Source organism: Vigna unguiculata, chromosome 5, assembly GCF_004118075.2.
Source record: "Vigna unguiculata cultivar IT97K-499-35 chromosome 5, ASM411807v1, whole genome shotgun sequence".
Classification (NCBI taxonomy): Eukaryota; Viridiplantae; Streptophyta; class Magnoliopsida; order Fabales; family Fabaceae; genus Vigna; species Vigna unguiculata.
Genome location: NC_040283.1, coordinates 44,516,227 through 44,535,717, shown reverse-complemented (window position 1 = coordinate 44,535,717; position 19,491 = coordinate 44,516,227). Strand labels below are relative to the sequence as shown.

Below are 19,491 nucleotides of genomic sequence, written 5' to 3'. Positions count from 1 at the left end.
TATAGCCTTAATTATTTGTCAATGTTTTAATATCAGCGAAGGCATTGGATACAAGTTATATAATCACACTAGATTTTGTGATAATGACAGTTAAATATAATTGGAATTGAAATTTTCATGTACTTTCAGGATTTCATGTAAGAAAGAATCTTCCAACCAAAATCTGTAAGTGTACAATTTAATTTTTTTTATATTTTATTTATGCTAGCCTCTCAAATATCTCAATTTTATGATTTATGTCCTTTATAATTAAAATTGTATAATTTTTATATTTAAAGAACTTAACTAATATATATTTTTATATTTAAATAACTTAACTAATATATATAGTTAAAACTTGAGAAATTAAAATTACCCATTTACGCGTTTGAAACAATAAAGAACGAAAATAAACCTTAAATATATGTTTTGTCGCGGAGATGTTTCGGTGTTTTGGAGGAAAAATACAAGGTCTAGTTCATACTAAAAAGGACGTTTATGCAAAATCATATTGTATTTTCAACTAATCACAAGTAAATTATATATCTTAATCGTAATGTCATATCAATAATTTATAATTAAATGACAATATAAAAGTGCTCTACAAATATCACGATATTACCATTAAATTTCTTCACCTTTTGCTTTTGTTATAATACAAAAATTTCATAACATTTCCGTCATATGTATATACATAAACACAAATATATATATATATATATATATATATATATATATATATATATATATATATAAACAGTTTAACAATATATTATTTATTAAAATAATTATCTTACTGTTATAATTATTAATTGTAATCAATTACTATTTTTTTTTATTTGTTAGTCATACTGTCGAATTATAAATACTACAAATGATCACTTTCATTTGAATTTGTCCATCGTTTTTGTTACTTGTACGATTACTATTATCAATATGTGAGAATATTTTGGAGGAGATGAAATCACCAATTTGTATATACCTACATGACGGAGCTTTTATTTATTTTTTAGTAAATAAATAAACACACACATATTTATTAGGTAAAAGAGTGAATACTTTTTTTTCCTGTATGATCTTAAGATATAACTAAAAATAGGATACGAAAATTTTCATGAAATAAATATTTCACTACATGTATATCGAGTTAATGTATATAATATTGCAAAAAAAATTAAGGAACTGTTTACCATATTATAATTACAAGTCAAGGAGTAATTAAGAAATGTTTGTGGTTGTTAATAACTATTCATGGGAACACATGAAACATAGTATATAAGTGGAAGAGACGCATAAAAAAAAGTGAAGAAAATTAGAGAAAAGAAAAGAAAGTAAATTATGAGAAGAAGCAACAACTTGATCGGTTTACTAAACTTCATCACTCTGGTGTTGTCAGTTCCAGTTCTGGGAGGTGGGATATGGCTGGCCACCAGATCCAACGGCACAGAATGCCTGAAGTTCCTTGCGTTGCCGTTGATCATCATAGCAGTGAGCATCATGGTGACTTCCATAGCCGGTTTAACCGGTGCCTGTTACCGGAACCTGTTAGTGATGAGCCTGTACCTGGTGGCCATGATCCTCATAATGCTGTTGTTCCTCGGATTCATCATCTTTGCCTATGCCGTAACGGATAAGGGTTCGGGGAGGGAGACAGAGAACCGCGCTTACTTGGAGTATTACCTAGAGGATTACCAGGGTTGGTTGAAGGAGCGCGTGGAAAGTGATGAATACTGGACAAAAATTAGCTCTTGTGTTAAGGAATCTAAGCTTTGTCGGAAACTTGGGAGAAACATTCATGGAGTGCCTGAAACTGCTCAAGCTTTCTTCTCAAGAAATCTTTCTCCTATTCAGGTTTCTTCTTCTTCTTCTTTCTTCTCAATATATTAATGTAGTTTATTCTTTTTATTATTTTTTTTCTTTCCGTTACAGTAAGTTAAAGTGTTTTTTGTTACTTTTTTTTTTTCTATATACAAAATATATATTTTGTGAACAGTCAAAAGGTAATTTGCTTTTATTTCAAGGTATGTTTTTTTAATGAATGTATATATAAAAAAATAAAATGATTAAATAAAAAACTATCTCAATTTGGACAACAAGCTGATTAAAGATATTAATTCATATTGGGCGTCACGGTGAACATTAATTAAACTGTGTCATCCACCATATTTTTAAATACCGCATAAAACAACCATAAATAAAGATTTTTGTTTCGTATATACTTTGAACCAGTCTATGTTATCAGTAACTACCTTCTACAACATGTTAAATTAAAATTCAAATCTATTTGAGAATGTTGAAGTTAGAACTTGACCAGACTCTTAGATTCACTCTATTTAAGAAATATGAAATTATAAGATTTTTTTTTAATTATTCTTTAGTCAATGGTATTGATTAGTTAAAATTAGACTTTTACTTTGATATTGCAGACTATTAAAATGTAACTTTAATTTTAATTGTTTAGAATATATATATATATATATATATATATATATTAATTTTTCTCCATTTAAGTAATGGAATAAACAAAAAACCCATTTAAAATTTTGAAGCATGTAACATTCGTTCTCAACTAACAAATGAAGCCTATGTCTTATTTGAGTTTGGCCAGGGGACTTCTCCCGGCAACCCCAAACCTTCTCCTGTACCCCTAATAATTACCATTTTATCCTCTCTTTTCTTGACCCCCAAACCAACTCCACCACCTCCTTCTCCTCCCGCTTCTCCTCCTCCACCCACTTCTTCGCCCTCTCCATGGGCCTCCCCCAACTCAACCTCCTTCGCCGTCGAGTTCGACACTACTTTCGACCCCTCCCTCAGCGACATCAACGACAACCACGTTTTTAATTTTAATTTTTTTTAGAAATGGATTTCGAAATCCGTTTCAGAAAAGTATGAAACGGATTCCGAAATCCGTTTCACAAATTTTAATTTTTTTTCTAGAAACGGATTTCGGAATCCGTTTCATACTTTTTTCTGAAACGGATTTCGAAATCCGTTTCACAAATTTTAATTTTTTTTTGTGAAACGGATTTCGAAATCCGTTTCATACATTTCTGAAACGGATTTCGAAATCCGTTTCACAAAATTATTTTTTTTGTGAAACAGATTTCAAAATCCGTTTCATACATTTCTGAAACGGATTCCGAAATCCGTTTCACAAATTTTAATTTTTTTTCTAGAAACGAATTTCGAAATCTGTTTCATACTTTTCTGAAACGGATTTCGAAATCCGTTTCATAAAAAAACATGAAAATTTATGAAATGGATTTCGGAATCCATTTCATACTTTTGATTAGGGTCAAAAAGATAATTATTGGGGATACAGGAGAAGGTTTGGAGGTGCAGGGAGAAACTCCCGTTTGGCTATTGGGCCTTGGGTCACCTTCGAATTTCTAAAATTGGTTTTGTAAAAACTATCTTTTCTAAAAGATAATACTTTTTTCTTATAGAATATAAAGTACAAAAGAATATTATTGTACAATATGCCTTTAATATTAAGATTTTTAATTTTCTAAAATAAAGCTAAAATTTATTTTAAATTTTTAATTAATATATAGTTTTTTTTTTTGCAAATGTTTTGTGAAATGTACTTTTTAGTTTATATATATATATATATATATATATATATATATATATATATATATATATATATATATATATTAATTTTAGTCTCTTGGTTACTATTTGTCCACGCTTTTAGTCTTTATTGTGTCACCATGTAAATTACTAGTGTAACTTAATAGAAGGTTCGTATTTTTTTTATTAATTGTAGTCCCTTAACTATTATTCATAATCGGTATTAATAATTTTTTTAATTATTATCATTAAGAATGACGTACGATCCATGCTAAGTATCAATCTAACATTCAGTTATGTGGTAAAATATTGATGATTTAAGACATATTTTAGCATTCATATAAGACTGCCTAGTTAATTGAATAATATAACAGTGTTTTTAATGATGAAAACTTGTCCATGTGCATGATTAGGAGATAAGATCATACAAGAAGGGTGAAGAAATTTCTTGTTCATCATAAATAACGTTAAATTAATCATGAATTTCTAATTTGTTTTTATTTAAGTTTGTCGTTTAGGAAAATTTGTTCATCCCTTTGAAAACTTTTAGTTAATTGCAAAATTCTAACTAATATATACACATTTTAAATTTTGTACTCTCCTTTATCATTGAACCCATTATTATAGTCACTCAAAATTAGATTTTGCTCTCACGAATTTGTAAAATATTATTTTAAAATAATTAGTTTTATTGGTATAGAAAAACTATTACATAATAAATCATAAAAAAGGACATGTACAAGTTGAAAGAGAGAAAAAACTGTTATTTTGAATGATGGAAAAAACAAAGAGAATCCTAAATATTATTCTAGTATATGATTTAATCCCGACAAAAGTGACTTTATGAAGGCTCAACGACATCACGATATAGTTGTTGGCAGTCTTCCTCACAAAATTTCCAGCTTTTATAATGAATTGACAAATTTCCTACCATATCCTCTCACCATTACCTTGCTTTAATTTGTAGATAAAGTCAAGCAACTTTTTTTTTTTGGAAATTAATCTTTCTATCATCCAATCATCTTTTCAGCGAATTCGTTTTTATCTATGTTAAAAATATTAAACAAGTTTTTCATTTTTAAAAATTATATTTATTAGAAATCCAACATCAGTTGAAAATTATATAAATTTATAATAATATAAGTAGTTACAAATTTCACCTTACAACTTATCACGTCGAGGTTTTACATGAGACTAGACATTAATTACTGGTCTAACAATCGGTGAAATTATATGTTCAACAAATAGAAAATTTTTAGACAACAGACTTTGATATCATATTAAAAAATGTGCTTTCAGTTTAATTTAATTTTATAAAATCGAATTGTAAAGTGAAATTTGTACTCACTTTTTTTTTATATATATATATATATATATATATATATATTATGAAATTGTCTTATCTCTAGTCGATATAGAACTTCTACCTATACATGTGATTGATTTTATTAAATGATTTTGTGTTTGATTAAGTCCGGATGCTGCAAGCCCCCGACAGAGTGTGGTTACAAATATGAGAACGAGACGGTGTGGAGCTCAGAAGGAGGAGTTGTGGGAAGCAACAACACAGATTGCAGAAAGTGGAGCAATGACCAAAACTTGCTTTGCTATGACTGTGACTCGTGCAAAGCTGGTGTGTTGGCTACACTGAAGAAAACTTGGAGGAGGGTCTCTGTAATCAACATCGTTGTGTTACTTTTCCTTTTCCTTATTTTCATAGTTGCTTATGCAGCCTACAAGAACAACCGCAGAATAGATAACTGTCAACCCTGCGGTGAAACCAAGATCATCAAGTTGCGACCCTAGCACCCTTTCTTATCTTACTATTTTGCATTTCTATCCCCGAGCCTTTTATGTACCTTTTATGCAATTGTTTTATTTTGTGCCTCCTTAAAAATACCCACTCCATTTTGTAATTTGTTGAAATTAAGAGTATTATGTGTTTGTAAGTTTTGTACCGAAGAAATGTTGGAAACAATTCAAATCTGAATTAATTTAGGTACGATACGATAGAATAGACAAAATTAAATACTATATAAGATAAAAATTCATAATATTTATTATTGTAATGTTTTGGTTAAAAGAATTTTAAGCATTATTAATAAAACAATATTAATTTAGTATCTGAATGATATTCTAAAAAAACAACTAAATTAATGATAATTATGTTAAAACTAAGTGTTTTACAAAAATATGTCTGAAAATTTTAGCAGCACCATTGGAGAGTTCTTGCTGAACTGCAGTGGGTTTGGGATGTTTAATTGACACCTACATATGTCTTATATGGTTGCATTGTCTAAGCTAAAAAGGAAAGTGTATCCGAGAGATGAGGCAGTACTGTCAAATTTGATAACTCAAGAAACATACGTGGCCTGTTATTAATTTTTTATATGTATTTAATTTTTTTGAATAAAAATTAATATATCGATATCGTTGTATTTTAAAAAAATAAAATATGAATTTTTATTAATTATAATAATATAGGCTACAATAATTTGAGAAAAATCTCTTATGAGACATGGCCCTTCTTTTTTATATTTGTAACTTTAGTTTACACGTTTTTATATTTGTAATTTTAGTGTACACGTTTTTTATATTTGTAATTTTCGTTCGAACACTGCATATACAAACGATGCGTGAAGACAAGTGGTACAAAACAATAATATATGTTTTTTAGATAAATATTAATTATTTACGAAAATTTACATTTCTTTTTCCGGTGTCGTAAATTCCCCCTGCTATACTTTATATCACTAAGAAGAGTTAATTTCAAATAACTGACAAAATCATAATTTGATTTTTCTTTAATGAAACACATATGTTCAATCGATTGTAATTTAAATAAGGGTTAAATATATTTTTGGTCTTAAGTGAAAATTGTAATTAGTTTCTATCGAAGTTTTATTCAATTTAATCTTCCAACTTCACAACCGTGTGAATTTAGTCATTTCAAACAAATTAGTAAATTTTGTTAAATTTATTTAATGTTTTAAACGCATTTCATAATAGCATTTGAGATTTTTACACCTTTTATTAACTAAGAAAAAAATAATAAAACACATTTGAAATGTCAAATAAATTTAACAAAATATGATTAAAAGACTAAATTCATGCAATTTTGAAATTAAAGAACTAAATTGGATCAAAGTTTTAAAAAAAACGTATACCAATTCTTATAAAAAAATAAGAGATCAATAACATATTTAACCCTTTAAATAAATAAAAAATCTAAAAATCAAACGACTTTCATACATAACATTTGAATATACATTATCTGCTAAGCTTTTTATACTGTCTTTTTAAAATACACCTAAATTTTTTTATATAATATCTTTAAAATATATCGATATTTATTTTAAAATTTTAAAATATATTAAAAAGATTTTAAGTACTAATGTAATTTTAATACTGAATAGCCAAAGAACCCGCACGGTATATGGGACACAACTTCTTTAGTATTATAATTTTACTCTTTAATAAATAAAAAAAATTATTTATTTAATAAAGTAAATGCTTAAACAATTTCGTTTATTTAAAAATAACTAAATATTTTTTCTTTTTAAAAATACCAATAACGTACAACTTTTACATTACTTTTAAAAAAACTATATTATTTTAACAACTTTTAATATCATTCTTTATGACCTGAAAATTATATTATTTTAATATATTAAAAATCTAAATACACGCGTTAGTGATGTGTTTTTGTGAGTATATACAAAAGTATTATATAACCACCATCCCAAAATTAGACTTAATTGAAGAAATCACATGACAGAGAGTAATTAAGGGAGAAAACACTTCAAAATTCAAAGATTTGACAAAAATGTGATTTGCATCTTTGACTTAATTGTTTCTACACCACTACTGGAGTAATGATACGAAAATTATTTAGAATACTTCAAAATTCTTTTTTCCCCATCCAAATTTAATATTATTTTTGTTAATCTATCCGAAACTACATGTACAATATCAATAAAATAAGCAATTTGTTTTGCATATAAAAATTAATTTTAATATATTCAAAAAATTAAATATATTTTTAGTTTTCAATAAAATTAAAATTTATCTTTTGTTTTAAATTTTTATATATTTTAATTTCTAAACTTTAAAAATTAGTTTATATAATATTTTAATTCAATAAAATTATTATTTTTAGTTTATTTAACAATTTCACACATTAACATTTTTGAGTCTAACCGTATCAAATAATATATATAACCCAAATATTAGTTTGAACTATAATTTTAAAAAATTATTTAAAGTTTGAGAACCAAACTTGTCTTAATATTTTTAATATGAATAAATTTTAATTTTGGGTTAAAATATAGGAAACAAATTCTATTTAAAAATATTAAAATTAATATATTTTAAAATATTTATTACTCAAAATTTCAACATAATAATCATGCCATAAATCTTTGATTGATATTTAATTTCATTTTAAAAGTATTCCAACTTAGTTATATTTGTAAAATTTTATTAATATAATATATTTTTTTAAAAGTGTAATAGATTGTAAAATAACGGTAAAACAAATTTGTTTCCTTAAACTGCATTTACAAATCTGGTTCTTTTGGACAATGTCTTAAGTTGCCCAAGGTGAACAATTAGTACAAAACACAAAAAGAAAAAATAATAATATTTTGATGTGATTCTCCTTTTGTATTGGGAGCGAACCCTACAGAGGCATTTGAGAAAGGTGACGGGGACGGAGGAGCATCTTCCACCCATAAAAAAGAGCACTGAAACCCTAAACCCACTCTGTTTCAGTTTCAGTTTCAGTTTCTTCTTCAACAATGCCAATGGCCTATTGCATATCGCACTTCCCCAAGCTTCTACTCCTCCCTTCTCTTCCACACTCCCCGTCGCGTTCCTCCGCTCTCCTCCCGCCGCCCAAACCTCTGCCCCAAAACCACGCCGTTCCCAAAACCCTACGCGCATGCCCCTCCTCGCGCGTGAAACCAACGCCTCCGGTTCGATGCTCAAACGTCGCCGTTGCAGAACCCGCCCCCAAAGTCGGGAAGCGAACCGATATCAAGAAGATCCTAATTCTCGGCGCGGGTCCCATCGTAATCGGCCAAGCGTGCGAGTTCGACTACTCCGGGACCCAAGCGTGTAAGGCCTTGCGCGAAGAAGGTTACGAGGTGGTTCTCATAAACTCCAATCCTGCCACAATCATGACTGATCCTGAAACCGCCGACCGCACCTACATCACTCCCATGACGCCGGAGCTTGTCGAGAGCGTTCTCGAGTCCGAGCGCCCCGACGCGCTCCTCCCCACCATGGGCGGCCAGACCGCACTCAACCTTGCCGTCGCCCTCGCCGAGAGCGGCGCGCTCGAGAAATACGGCGTTGAACTCATCGGCGCGAAGCTCGACGCAATCAAAAAGGCTGAGGATAGAGAGCTCTTCAAACAGGCCATGACGAACATCGGAATTAAGACCCCTCCCTCCGGCATTGGCACCACGCTCGAGGAGTGCCTCAACATTGCCAACGAAATCGGAGAGTACCCGCTCATCGTGCGGCCGGCGTTCACCCTCGGTGGCACCGGCGGCGGAATCGCGTACAACCGTGAGGATTTGTTGGAGATTTGCAAGGCTGGGCTTGCTGCTAGCTTGACCACCCAGGTTTTGATTGAGAAGTCTCTGCTCGGGTGGAAGGAGTATGAGCTTGAGGTTATGAGGGATTTGGCTGACAACGTTGTTATCATTTGTTCTATTGAGAATATTGATCCCATGGGGGTTCACACCGGCGATTCGATTACGGTTGCCCCGGCGCAGACTCTGACGGATAAGGAGTACCAGCGGCTGAGGGATTATTCAATTGCTATAATTAGAGAGATTGGAGTGGAGTGTGGCGGGTCTAATGTTCAGTTTGCGGTTAATCCTGTGGATGGTGAGGTGATGGTCATTGAGATGAACCCCAGAGTTTCCAGGTCTTCAGCTTTGGCGTCTAAGGCTACTGGATTTCCCATTGCAAAGATGGCGGCGAAGTTGTCTGTGGGGTATTCTTTGGATCAAATTCCAAATGATATTACAAAGAAGACACCTGCTAGCTTTGAGCCATCTATTGATTACGTCGTTACTAAGGTAAGCAACTTGGTTGTTGATGTGGCCATCATCAAATATAAATATTCACCAATGTGGCTTGGCGGTATGTTTTTTTTTTTTTTTAAATTCTATTCAGGTGATGAGTCAACTGCTCATGTAATTAAAATCTGTCGAGTTTATAATATTTAACATTAATGTTATGGAGCAGGACATGTGAGTATTTACACAATGTGTCAATGACAATGTATAATTTCAAATTTGTATTTTGTTTGCAACATTTTCGGAAACAAATTGGATTTACTTCTGTCATGTGATTTTATGGTGCAGATTCCTCGGTTTGCTTTTGAGAAGTTTCCTGGTTCTCAGCCAATATTGACGACACAGATGAAATCTGTTGGAGAGGCAATGGCAGTAGGGAGAACCTTCCAAGAGTCATTTCAGAAAGCAGTACGCTCTCTAGAATATGGATACGCCGGATGGGGGTGTGCCCAGGTGAAGGAGTTGAACTATGACTTGGAGCAGTTGAAGTATAACCTCCGAGTTCCTAACCCAGAGCGCATCCATGCCATCTATGCTGCAATGAAACGAGGGATGCAGATTGACGAAATCTTTGAGCTCAGTTACATTGACAAGTGGTTTCTCACACAGCTCAAGGAGCTGGTTGACGTGGAAAATTTCTTGCTGTCATACAATTTGTCTGATTTGACATATGTTGATTTCTTTGAGGTGAAGAAAAGAGGGTTTAGTGATAAGCAGATAGCATTTGCTACTAAATCTTCTGAGAAAGAAGTACGCAATAGGCGATTGTCTCTGGGTGTTACCCCGGCATATAAGCGAGTTGATACATGTGCAGCAGAATTTGAGGCTAATACTCCTTATATGTATTCTTCTTATGATTTTGAATGTGAATCGGCTCCCACTACAAGAAAGAAGGTCTTAATTTTGGGTGGAGGACCAAACAGAATTGGTCAAGGGATTGAGTTTGATTACTGTTGTTGTCATGCATCTTTTGCTCTTCAGGTTTGTTTTCTTCTCCTTTTTATTAATTGAATTAGATTCCAGGGCTTTTTGCTTTGAACAGTTTTGGCTAGGGTGCGAATGGTGCTGATGCTACTTTATAGTGATCCAATTCTGATATTCAGCCTTAATGATGAAATGTTGATTTTAGAACTTAAGTTGTGTCCCTGTCTAAGAGATCAGCTTGGTGTTTGCTTTGAAATCATTCAACCCGTTGTTTTGTTAACAGTCAAGCTATGTGGTTATTCTGATTTTTATGCAGTCGCCACTCTCTTAACATATTTCACTTTTGTCTATTTTGTAGGATGCAGGATATGAGACAATCATGGTGAACTCAAACCCAGAGACAGTCTCCACAGACTATGACACTAGTGACCGTCTATACTTTGAACCCTTGACTGTTGAAGATGTTTTGAACATTATTGATTTGGAAAGGCCTGATGGTATCATTGTACAATTTGGAGGTCAAACACCATTGAAGTTATCTCTCCCCATACAACAATACCTAGATGAACAAAAGCCTGCATGTGCCAGTGGTGTTGGTCATGTACGTATTTGGGGAACATCTCCTGATTCCATAGATATTGCCGAGGACAGAGAGAGGTTCAATGTGATGCTTCATGATCTAAAGATTGAACACCCTAAAGGTGGAATAGCTAGGAGTGAAACTGATGCCCTTGCCATTGCAGCTGACATTGGATATCCAGTTGTTGTTCGCCCTTCTTATGTTTTGGGTGGTCGAGCAATGGAGATTGTGTACAGCGATGATAAACTGGTGACATACCTTGAAAATGCCGTTGAGGTGGATCCAGAACGCCCTGTATTAATTGACAAATATTTGTCTGATGCCTGTGAGATTGATGTCGATGCACTGGCCGACTCACAAGGCAATGTGGTCATTGGTGGGATAATGGAGCACATTGAACAGGCTGGGATACATTCTGGTGACTCTGCCTGCTCTATTCCAACCCGAACCGTTCCATCAACTTGCTTGGAGACAATCAGGTCGTGGACAGTAAACTTGGCAAAACAATTGAGTGTATGTGGGCTCATGAATTGTCAGTATGCAATAACTCCATCAGGGGATGTATTTTTGCTTGAGGCCAACCCTCGAGCTTCTCGTACAGTTCCATTTGTATCAAAAGCAATTGGCCATCCATTGGCTAAATATGCTTCCCTTGTCATGTCTGGAAAGACTCTCCATGATTTACAGTTTACAAAAGAGGTCATACCTAAATATGTGTCAGTCAAGGAAGCAGTTCTTCCTTTCTCAAAGTTCCCAGGCTGTGATGTGTTTTTAAGTCCCGAGATGCGAAGTACCGGTGAGGTTATGGGTATTGACCCTTCATATAATGTTGCATTTGCGAAAGCTCAAATTGCTGCTGGGCAGAAGCTACCACTTTCTGGTACTGTGTTCCTTAGCTTGAACGACTTAACAAAGCCACATCTTCAGAAGATAGCAAAGGCTTTCGTTGAGAATGGTTTTCGGATTGTTGCTACCAGTGGAACCGCTCATGTTCTTAAATTAGCTAACATCCCTGCGGAGCCAGTGCTGAAGTTGCACGAAGGGAGGCCTCATGCTGGTGACATGATAGCCAATGGAGACATTCAACTGATGGTGGTAACCAGCTCAGACGATGCACTTGATCGTATAGATGGTCTGGCCCTGAGAAGGATGGCTTTGGATTACAAGGTTCCTATCGTCACAACAGTTAATGGAGCCCTGGCAACCGCTGAAGCAATACAAAGCTTGAAGGCCAACTCCATCAAAATGATCGCACTTCAGGACTTCATTGACGGTGAATTTAAACAGTGAGGAAGTTTTTGCGTTCAGCTTCTTTTCTCTCGCAAATGGTTAGACGATAGACACCAGTAAGCAAACACCTAAGCACCTGTGTTTTAACTCTGTATTTAGTACTACTCATTTATGCTAGTCTTGTGTCTACGCAAGCTCAACTATTTCCTCTGTTTTCTGAGATAATAAATTAAACAGTATTTGGGATGTGGCATCGTTTTAGATTGCTCTCCCTCATTAAAGCATATATCCATATCGTTAATTGGTTTTGTATATTGACTCCTTATACTTGGGCTATTGCAGCATCACGTTAGACTGTACAACTTGCTAGATTTGGAAGTGCAGAAGAATTGCTTGGGATGCTTTCATTTGTTGAGTGAAATTGTCAAAAATATCGAAGGTCATGTAGTCTGTGTCCCGACTCTTGATTTAAAGTGTAGAAGATTTTGTAGTATTTGGATTTTTTAAAGCTTAATAATTATTCTCATTTTTATTATCATACTTCATTTTCAAAATCAAATATCTTAACAAATCAATTCAAACAAGCTGGTGCTTAGATTTGCGTCACACTGCATAGGAAGGTCTCATTATTCGAATGCGTGATAGTGCTTGCTTTTTATACTAGGGCCAGTAAGAGAAGTGAATTTAGTCCATATATTTACAAATATTAATTTGGGCGTGCAATATTTTCTAATATTTGATATAATCTTATTTTGAAAGTATTTTCTGAACGCGAGCTTTGTTAAAATTATCTGAGTTTAACTTTTCTGTATAATATGAAGTTTTCGTACTGTTAATAAAAAAATGTTCTGTTGCGTGACATTAACTAACGTAATTGTAATAGAAGTTCAATTTTTAATGAAGTTCTTGTGTAACTGAGTGGGTTTTCCACACTTAACTGTGGAATTGTATCGGATAAAATGATGAAATAATTGCACGCATGCGTAATAAAGTATATCAAAGTATATTTTAGCGACTGCAGTTTGTATCAAAGTATATCCTTCCCATAGAAACTAAACCATAATATCTTAGAACTTATCAAAGCATAACTATGAATAATAAAGATATTCGATATTAAAAACTATGGTTTAAATGTCACTCCATTTTGGGTCATAGATATTAACCAAACCAATACTATTATTATATTCACTTTTATAAGCTGACGAAAACTCACTCAATAACTGTGTATCCATATTCAACTGATTTCATCTTCGTTGTCGATAAAATTAGAAAATTGAGAAAACACTGAGATTGCAACCCTTGTTTTGGTTATGTTGTCAACTATGTTTTGGTTCTGTCGATGACATGCACATGTATCTGTTTGCTCCAAACAAATGCACAATAACGTTGTTGAGTTTTGATTTTTACGCTGTTGGTTCTCACTTTTCATGTAAGTGAGGCTTCCAAGCTCCAATAAATAAAGTATTTTGATTTGAAAATGGAGGAGAAAAATTGACCTCTAAAAACGTGTCGAAGGGCGAAGAAAATTAAGTAGCATGGTCCTTTATTCTAGATAAAATGAATTAATCATATACCTGGTTTCCACCTGCAATTTGTCAGCTTTTATCGACGGTCTAAGTGCGCAATCCTTATGAATTTGGAAAACCTTTCTAACTTTTTCTCTTTTACTAATACCAATAATTTCATAAATTGTATTCACAATTAATATTAAGTTAAAAATAGTTTGGACTCATTGTAAGCTTAATTAACTTATTCATTTAAAGTTTATTATATTAAAATTCCTTATTTGTTGGATTATCTTATTATTAGAATGTTATTGGACTATTTATAAATATTTAGTCTTATACTTTATATATATATATATATATATATATATATATATATATATATATATTTGTGTAAAGGATGTATTAAAAATTTGAAATCAATTTATATTATGAAAATGAGTATAAATGTCTTCTTAGTTCATAGCATAGAGTTAGATTTAAATTTACCTATTAAACATATAATAAATTTATGTTTTTTAAAATGAATTTCTTTAATTTTTTAATTGAATATTCAATTTTTTAATATTTTTATTTAAATATTTATATCCAACTATGACTTTCATGTTATCAGTATTATGTAAATTTCATAAATAAAATTGCTCTATCAGTATTATGTAATTTTGGATTAATATTTATGTACTAGTCTTGAAATTGACGCTGAGTTTTGAAAAATTAAATTAGTTCGATATTTTTAATAAAAACCAGCATAATTCTTATTATTAACACACTTATAAAAGAAAAATAAAATATAAGATAACCTCCTTCATTTTGAAATCAGTTTTATTTATGAACAATTACAATTTTTCATTTGCATTTTTGAATTACGATCTTTCAATTTACACTTTAACGATTTACGTTTATTCTTAATCGGGAGGATAAAGATAAAGTGAAAGAATAAATGACTGAACAAGTAGAAATAACATAATATATTTTTGTAATAATGTTACAATTTTCATATTCATTAACTATTTTTTGAGAATTTAGATTCAATGCTTGTACAATGTCTTTTAATAAATCAAATATATAGCAAACTTAATATTTTCAATTTGATTTAAAATGTTTGAGTGTTTTATGTGTGGATCAATGCCACCAAAATCTTAAAATCACTGGATTCTTGGGTTATATTGACTATAAAAACAATTCATGCATTTTTTAAAAAAATCTTATTTTTGGTATTTTTGGTTGTTAATGATGGAATAGTAAAGAAATAAAAACAAAAATAAAGTGAAGAATGATAGATGAAAAAGAAAATGATGAGAAATGACTTGTAGGAATGCAAATTGTAGAAAAGTAATTTATCAACGATATAATCCAAATTGCTTCAATCCGCATTCATTTTGTTATTTCTTCTTGATTGTGACTTTTTAGGTGTGTTTAAAAGTGTATATACAATTTGGTTTACATTTGATCTATTTATTCGTATTTCTCCCCTATTTTGATAGTTATTTCACATAACAAAATAAAATAAAAAAAATGCATGAATTGAAATAACTATCCTAAAATTATCCGTTCTGTGTTGCCTGTAAGTACTGCAACAGTTATTACACATAAACCCCCTCTGAAATTGGCTTCAATTATTAGTTTCGATTACTTTTATTTGCTTCGATTTAGTCTCTTTTAATATCTTTTACTCTAACCAATTTATATTTCAACAATATCCTTTTCTCGATTCTTTTAGCAGAGGGTATCAAACACATTATTATTGGATATATTCTCTTGAAAAAAAAGTGTCGTTGAAGAGTTCTCTTTTAACTAAACCAATTCAATTTAATTGAAGGGAAGGGAAGGGAAGAGAAAAAGAGAAAATGATGAATGATAATAAATGGAAGTAATAAAGAAAATTGGAAGGACTAATGGTATAATTAATAGTAACAACCAACATTCAATATCATTGATTTCTATATATTCCTTGCAGGAAAGGACAAGTGATGATGGTCATTCCCTCCTTCATCAACAACCTCAACAACTTTGCAATTTTCAACTCATGTTTTACAACAAAACATAATTAAAACACATGTTTATCATAAACAACAAACACATCCACATAAACAGCCTAATAAAGATCACACCAACATCGTTTCGTTTCGTTTCATGTATCCCAAAACCAAACAAAAACCAATCACATCAACAACAACAACGAAACCCTTCATATTTCATATATGGTAGTTTTAAAATATTGAATTTCTTTTCTTCCATTGCGGGGTTATAATCTTGTATTGTATTGAGTTGTGTAACTTAGATAAATTTGGTTGTATGACATGACATGTGATTAGTAATTTATAGCTATTCTCTAATGTATAAATTCTTCACATAAAAAGAAAGGAAAATTTGTCTTGAGTTTATAAAGCATGAATTTTTAAGTGATATATCACCTAAATATTTAAAAGGTTTTACTTCTATATTTAAAAATAAAAATGAGAAAATAGAAGAATCTTTTGATAATAAGTTTAGGAAAAAGTATTGATGTTACATAGGGATGGATAATAATCATGTCCACGTAGATATTGTCTGAATTCATTCCGAATTTTTTGAATTGAATACGCAGATGTACATATTTTCATCATAATACATGTCCTATTTAAATTATTAAAATATTTACAAATAATTAAGTAACCATATATATATATATATATTTTTTTTTTTTTCTATTTTTTATTTCTTCTAATTATTTGATTTGACATAAAATTATTTGCATCTCCAATATATTTTTCATCTTATCATAACCTTTATGTAATTATGTATGTCAATTAAAAAAAAAATATGTCTCACATTTGAATATTTTTATTATTTTTTAATATTTTTATTTATTGTATATTTTTCTTTCACGTGAGAATGTTTAATACTCTCAATTTAAGTATTTAATATCATAAACCTTTCATTTACTAGACAATATAAACAAAAAAATATCTTTACTTATTATTATTAATTTTTGTTCATTTGAAGAATTCTTTTGTTTTACTAAAAAAATTTTGTTATTTCTACACCATTTAGTACCTATGTTGAAATTTGAAAAGTTTTGTCTTAGATCTCTGAGATATATTTCATCTTATCATACCCTTAATTATACATTTGTTTTTCTCTGTGCAATTTATTTTAATAGTCTCTCAAATTGTTTATAAGACCCACATTTATTAATTTTTTAATATTTTTATTTGTTGTTTATTTTCATCATGTATAATACTATTTTCATATATTTTATCTAATTATTTTTTAATTTCTAACTCATTATCAATCATACTGTAATTTTTTCACTGTAATTGTACAAATAATTTTTATTTACTACAATATAAAAATTTAATGTAATTGTCATGAATATTTTTTATCACCATCCAACATATATTTCAGTTCAAAAGATACAAGATCTATAATAAAATTTTATTATTATGTTTATTATTTGTTCTTTGCGCATTTTGATCAAGTGATGTATTATAACTTTTATTAGTGTATAAAAAAAAGATTTATTAAAATTTAAAAAATTGAAGTAAACAAACATTTAAAATATATTTTATTTGAATATTTGTTTTTTTTTAAAATATTTTTTAAATTTTATCAACTAGATTTCATTAATGTTTGCAAATTTAATAAATGTTTTAGTTATGATGAAATTTTATTTAATATTCTAATCTAAAATGTGAACAATTATAATTTATTTTAAAGTATTTGATATCAAATAAACAATCATCCTCATAATATTGAATATTTGATAATATTATGTTTCATTTACCATAATTTCTTATTATTTTATAAAAATTAATTAAAATTAATATTGAAGTAATAAGAAAACAGGTATGAGTATGAATACGAGATTATACCCGTTACTCGGTGTGGATGAAAATTGAACAAAAAATTGATACATGTTGGCTTTATGTATGAGAATGAGGATAATTTGTTCCAAGAAGATAAATATGAGATAATGAAACTCATTCCCTCTTCGCTCCGTTGTTGTTCCTAACTAGGGATGTCAAAAAAATTCATACCTGTGGGTATCCGCGGATAAAACCTGCAACGGGTATAAAACGAATATTAAAAATGGATACCTGCTACCCGCGGGTACAAATATTTTTGATACCCACATGTTAACGGGGCAGATACGGGTATCATAGTATTCGTACCCGTGGATATCCGTACCCGCTAAACTTACACCTCTTGACATTTTTCTCTTTCTTTTCTTTGAAATTTGGCATATACATCAAACCTTATATAGACAATGATGTTTATGGTATGCTTGTTGTCAAATGATGGAATAAAAATAAGAATATTTGGCATGTGACAATTGAGGTTTATTATTTTCTTATTTTGTTTATTTTGTAACAACCAATCGGAGAGAGTGAGTTTGTTAATGAAAACACTAATTAAAGAATTTTCATTGGGTTGAACGTCATTTTATATCTACTTTTACAACTATTTGGACTTGTATCAACTTGAGTTTACTTGAACGTTATTTAAAATTTATGACAATAATGTATTTTATTTAAATTTATGATTAAATATTTATTTTTTAAATAATTTTGCAAATACCCGTGGATATAAAAAAAAAATAGACGGATACTCGCACAATAGATATCCGACATATATGGATACGGATACGAGACAAATATTTATCCAGCGGATAGGATACGTGGGAGCTATTACCTGTACCCTACCCGCCCCGTTGACATCCCTTCTAACTCTATAAAATTAGAAAATAAGTGATAAGTCATCAAATTTATAGTCACATAATAAAATCAAATCAAGATTTTTATAACAACTCAAAAAGTTACGGCGAAAATAACAATCAATTATATATAAGATTTTATTAATTTTATATTAATTATTGATAAGTAATATTTAATATTTAATAGTAATTAACTTTCTCTACTTTAGTTCATATTATATGAATCATAATTAAAAATTAAAAATTAAAAATTAAAAAAAAAACTAAAATTTACATTAACCTCTTCTCAATCATATCCTAAATCTACCTGTCAAACCATTCTCGACTATTTTTCATTTGTTTACAATAATTATAATTAATATTTTGTTTTAATTTTATAAATGGATAAAGTTCTATTGAATCATTTGTTTTAAGGTAAAATTCATTTTTTGAGTTTAAATTATTCTCATTTCGTGGATCAACATTATCTTAGTTATAATGGATAATATAATTTTGTTCTTGTCACGGTGATATGTTGTTTTGCGATTCTGATTCCTGTAGATAAATTGTGATATATATATTTTTTCATGAATTAGTTTGGTTAAATTATATTATAATTTATTGACTTAAAGTCTTCAATTAGTTTGTATGCATTATATTGACTAATTGTGTTATTGCTTCAATTAGGTTGGACCGGTATTTAGTTTTATTATAAGAAAATGATTTTTGCTTGACAAATTTTATTGTTTGTTATTTTTAAACCTTGATCCAATCCAATTTAACGTAATGAATTTTTATTAAATTGAGTGATAGTTTGTCTAAATGTGACTCAACAAAGCTCCTATACACCCCCTAATAAATATACATTTTTTCTAATTTATTTGAAACTATGTTGTTAAATTTTTGCTTGTGAATTTATTTTTCTATTCA

General features: G+C 30.2%; 2 protein-coding genes across 3 annotated transcripts; both read left to right on the top strand.

Annotated features, from left to right (window-relative positions):
* The first annotated feature begins 1,267 nt into the window (after window positions 1–1,267).
* Window positions 1,268–5,504, top strand: LOC114185822 (tetraspanin-3-like). The gene is made up of 2 exons (XM_028073754.1): window positions 1,268–1,830; window positions 5,029–5,504. Exons 1-2 carry the CDS (start codon window positions 1,318–1,320, stop codon window positions 5,359–5,361), a joined length of 846 nt encoding a protein of 281 aa, XP_027929555.1. The 5' UTR covers window positions 1,268–1,317; the 3' UTR covers window positions 5,362–5,504.
* Window positions 5,505–8,204: 2,700 nt separating this feature from the next.
* On the top strand, window positions 8,205–12,919 carry LOC114183397 (carbamoyl-phosphate synthase large chain, chloroplastic). 2 transcript variants are annotated; one of them, XR_003604358.1, is made up of 4 exons: window positions 8,206–9,647; window positions 9,936–10,628; window positions 10,930–12,497; window positions 12,724–12,919. XR_003604358.1 is itself a non-coding variant. In XM_028070411.1 (3 exons), exons 1-3 carry the CDS (start codon window positions 8,355–8,357, stop codon window positions 12,439–12,441), a joined length of 3,498 nt encoding a protein of 1,165 aa, XP_027926212.1. In that variant the 5' UTR covers window positions 8,205–8,354; the 3' UTR covers window positions 12,442–12,693. The 2 variants fall into 2 exon arrangements, 1 of the variants encoding a protein (XP_027926212.1); XM_028070411.1 differs by lacking the exon at window positions 12,724–12,919 and having other exon boundaries at window positions 8,205–9,647; window positions 10,930–12,693.
* The last annotated feature ends 6,572 nt before the right edge of the window (window positions 12,920–19,491 follow it).

Excerpts from the sequence above, each read along its gene's own strand:
- LOC114185822 (XM_028073754.1), top strand. The coding sequence starts at position 1,318 with ATGAGAAGAAGCAACAACTTGATCGGTTTACTAAACTTCATCACTCTG. Across the intron at positions 1,831-5,028 it reads GAAATCTTTCTCCTATTCAG|TCCGGATGCTGCAAGCCCCC; the intron begins GTTTCTTCTTCT and ends TGTTTGATTAAG.
- LOC114183397 (XM_028070411.1), top strand. The coding sequence starts at position 8,355 with ATGCCAATGGCCTATTGCATATCGCACTTCCCCAAGCTTCTACTCCTC. Across the intron at positions 9,648-9,935 it reads TTGATTACGTCGTTACTAAG|ATTCCTCGGTTTGCTTTTGA; the intron begins GTAAGCAACTTG and ends TTTATGGTGCAG. Across the intron at positions 10,629-10,929 it reads ATGCATCTTTTGCTCTTCAG|GATGCAGGATATGAGACAAT; the intron begins GTTTGTTTTCTT and ends TCTATTTTGTAG.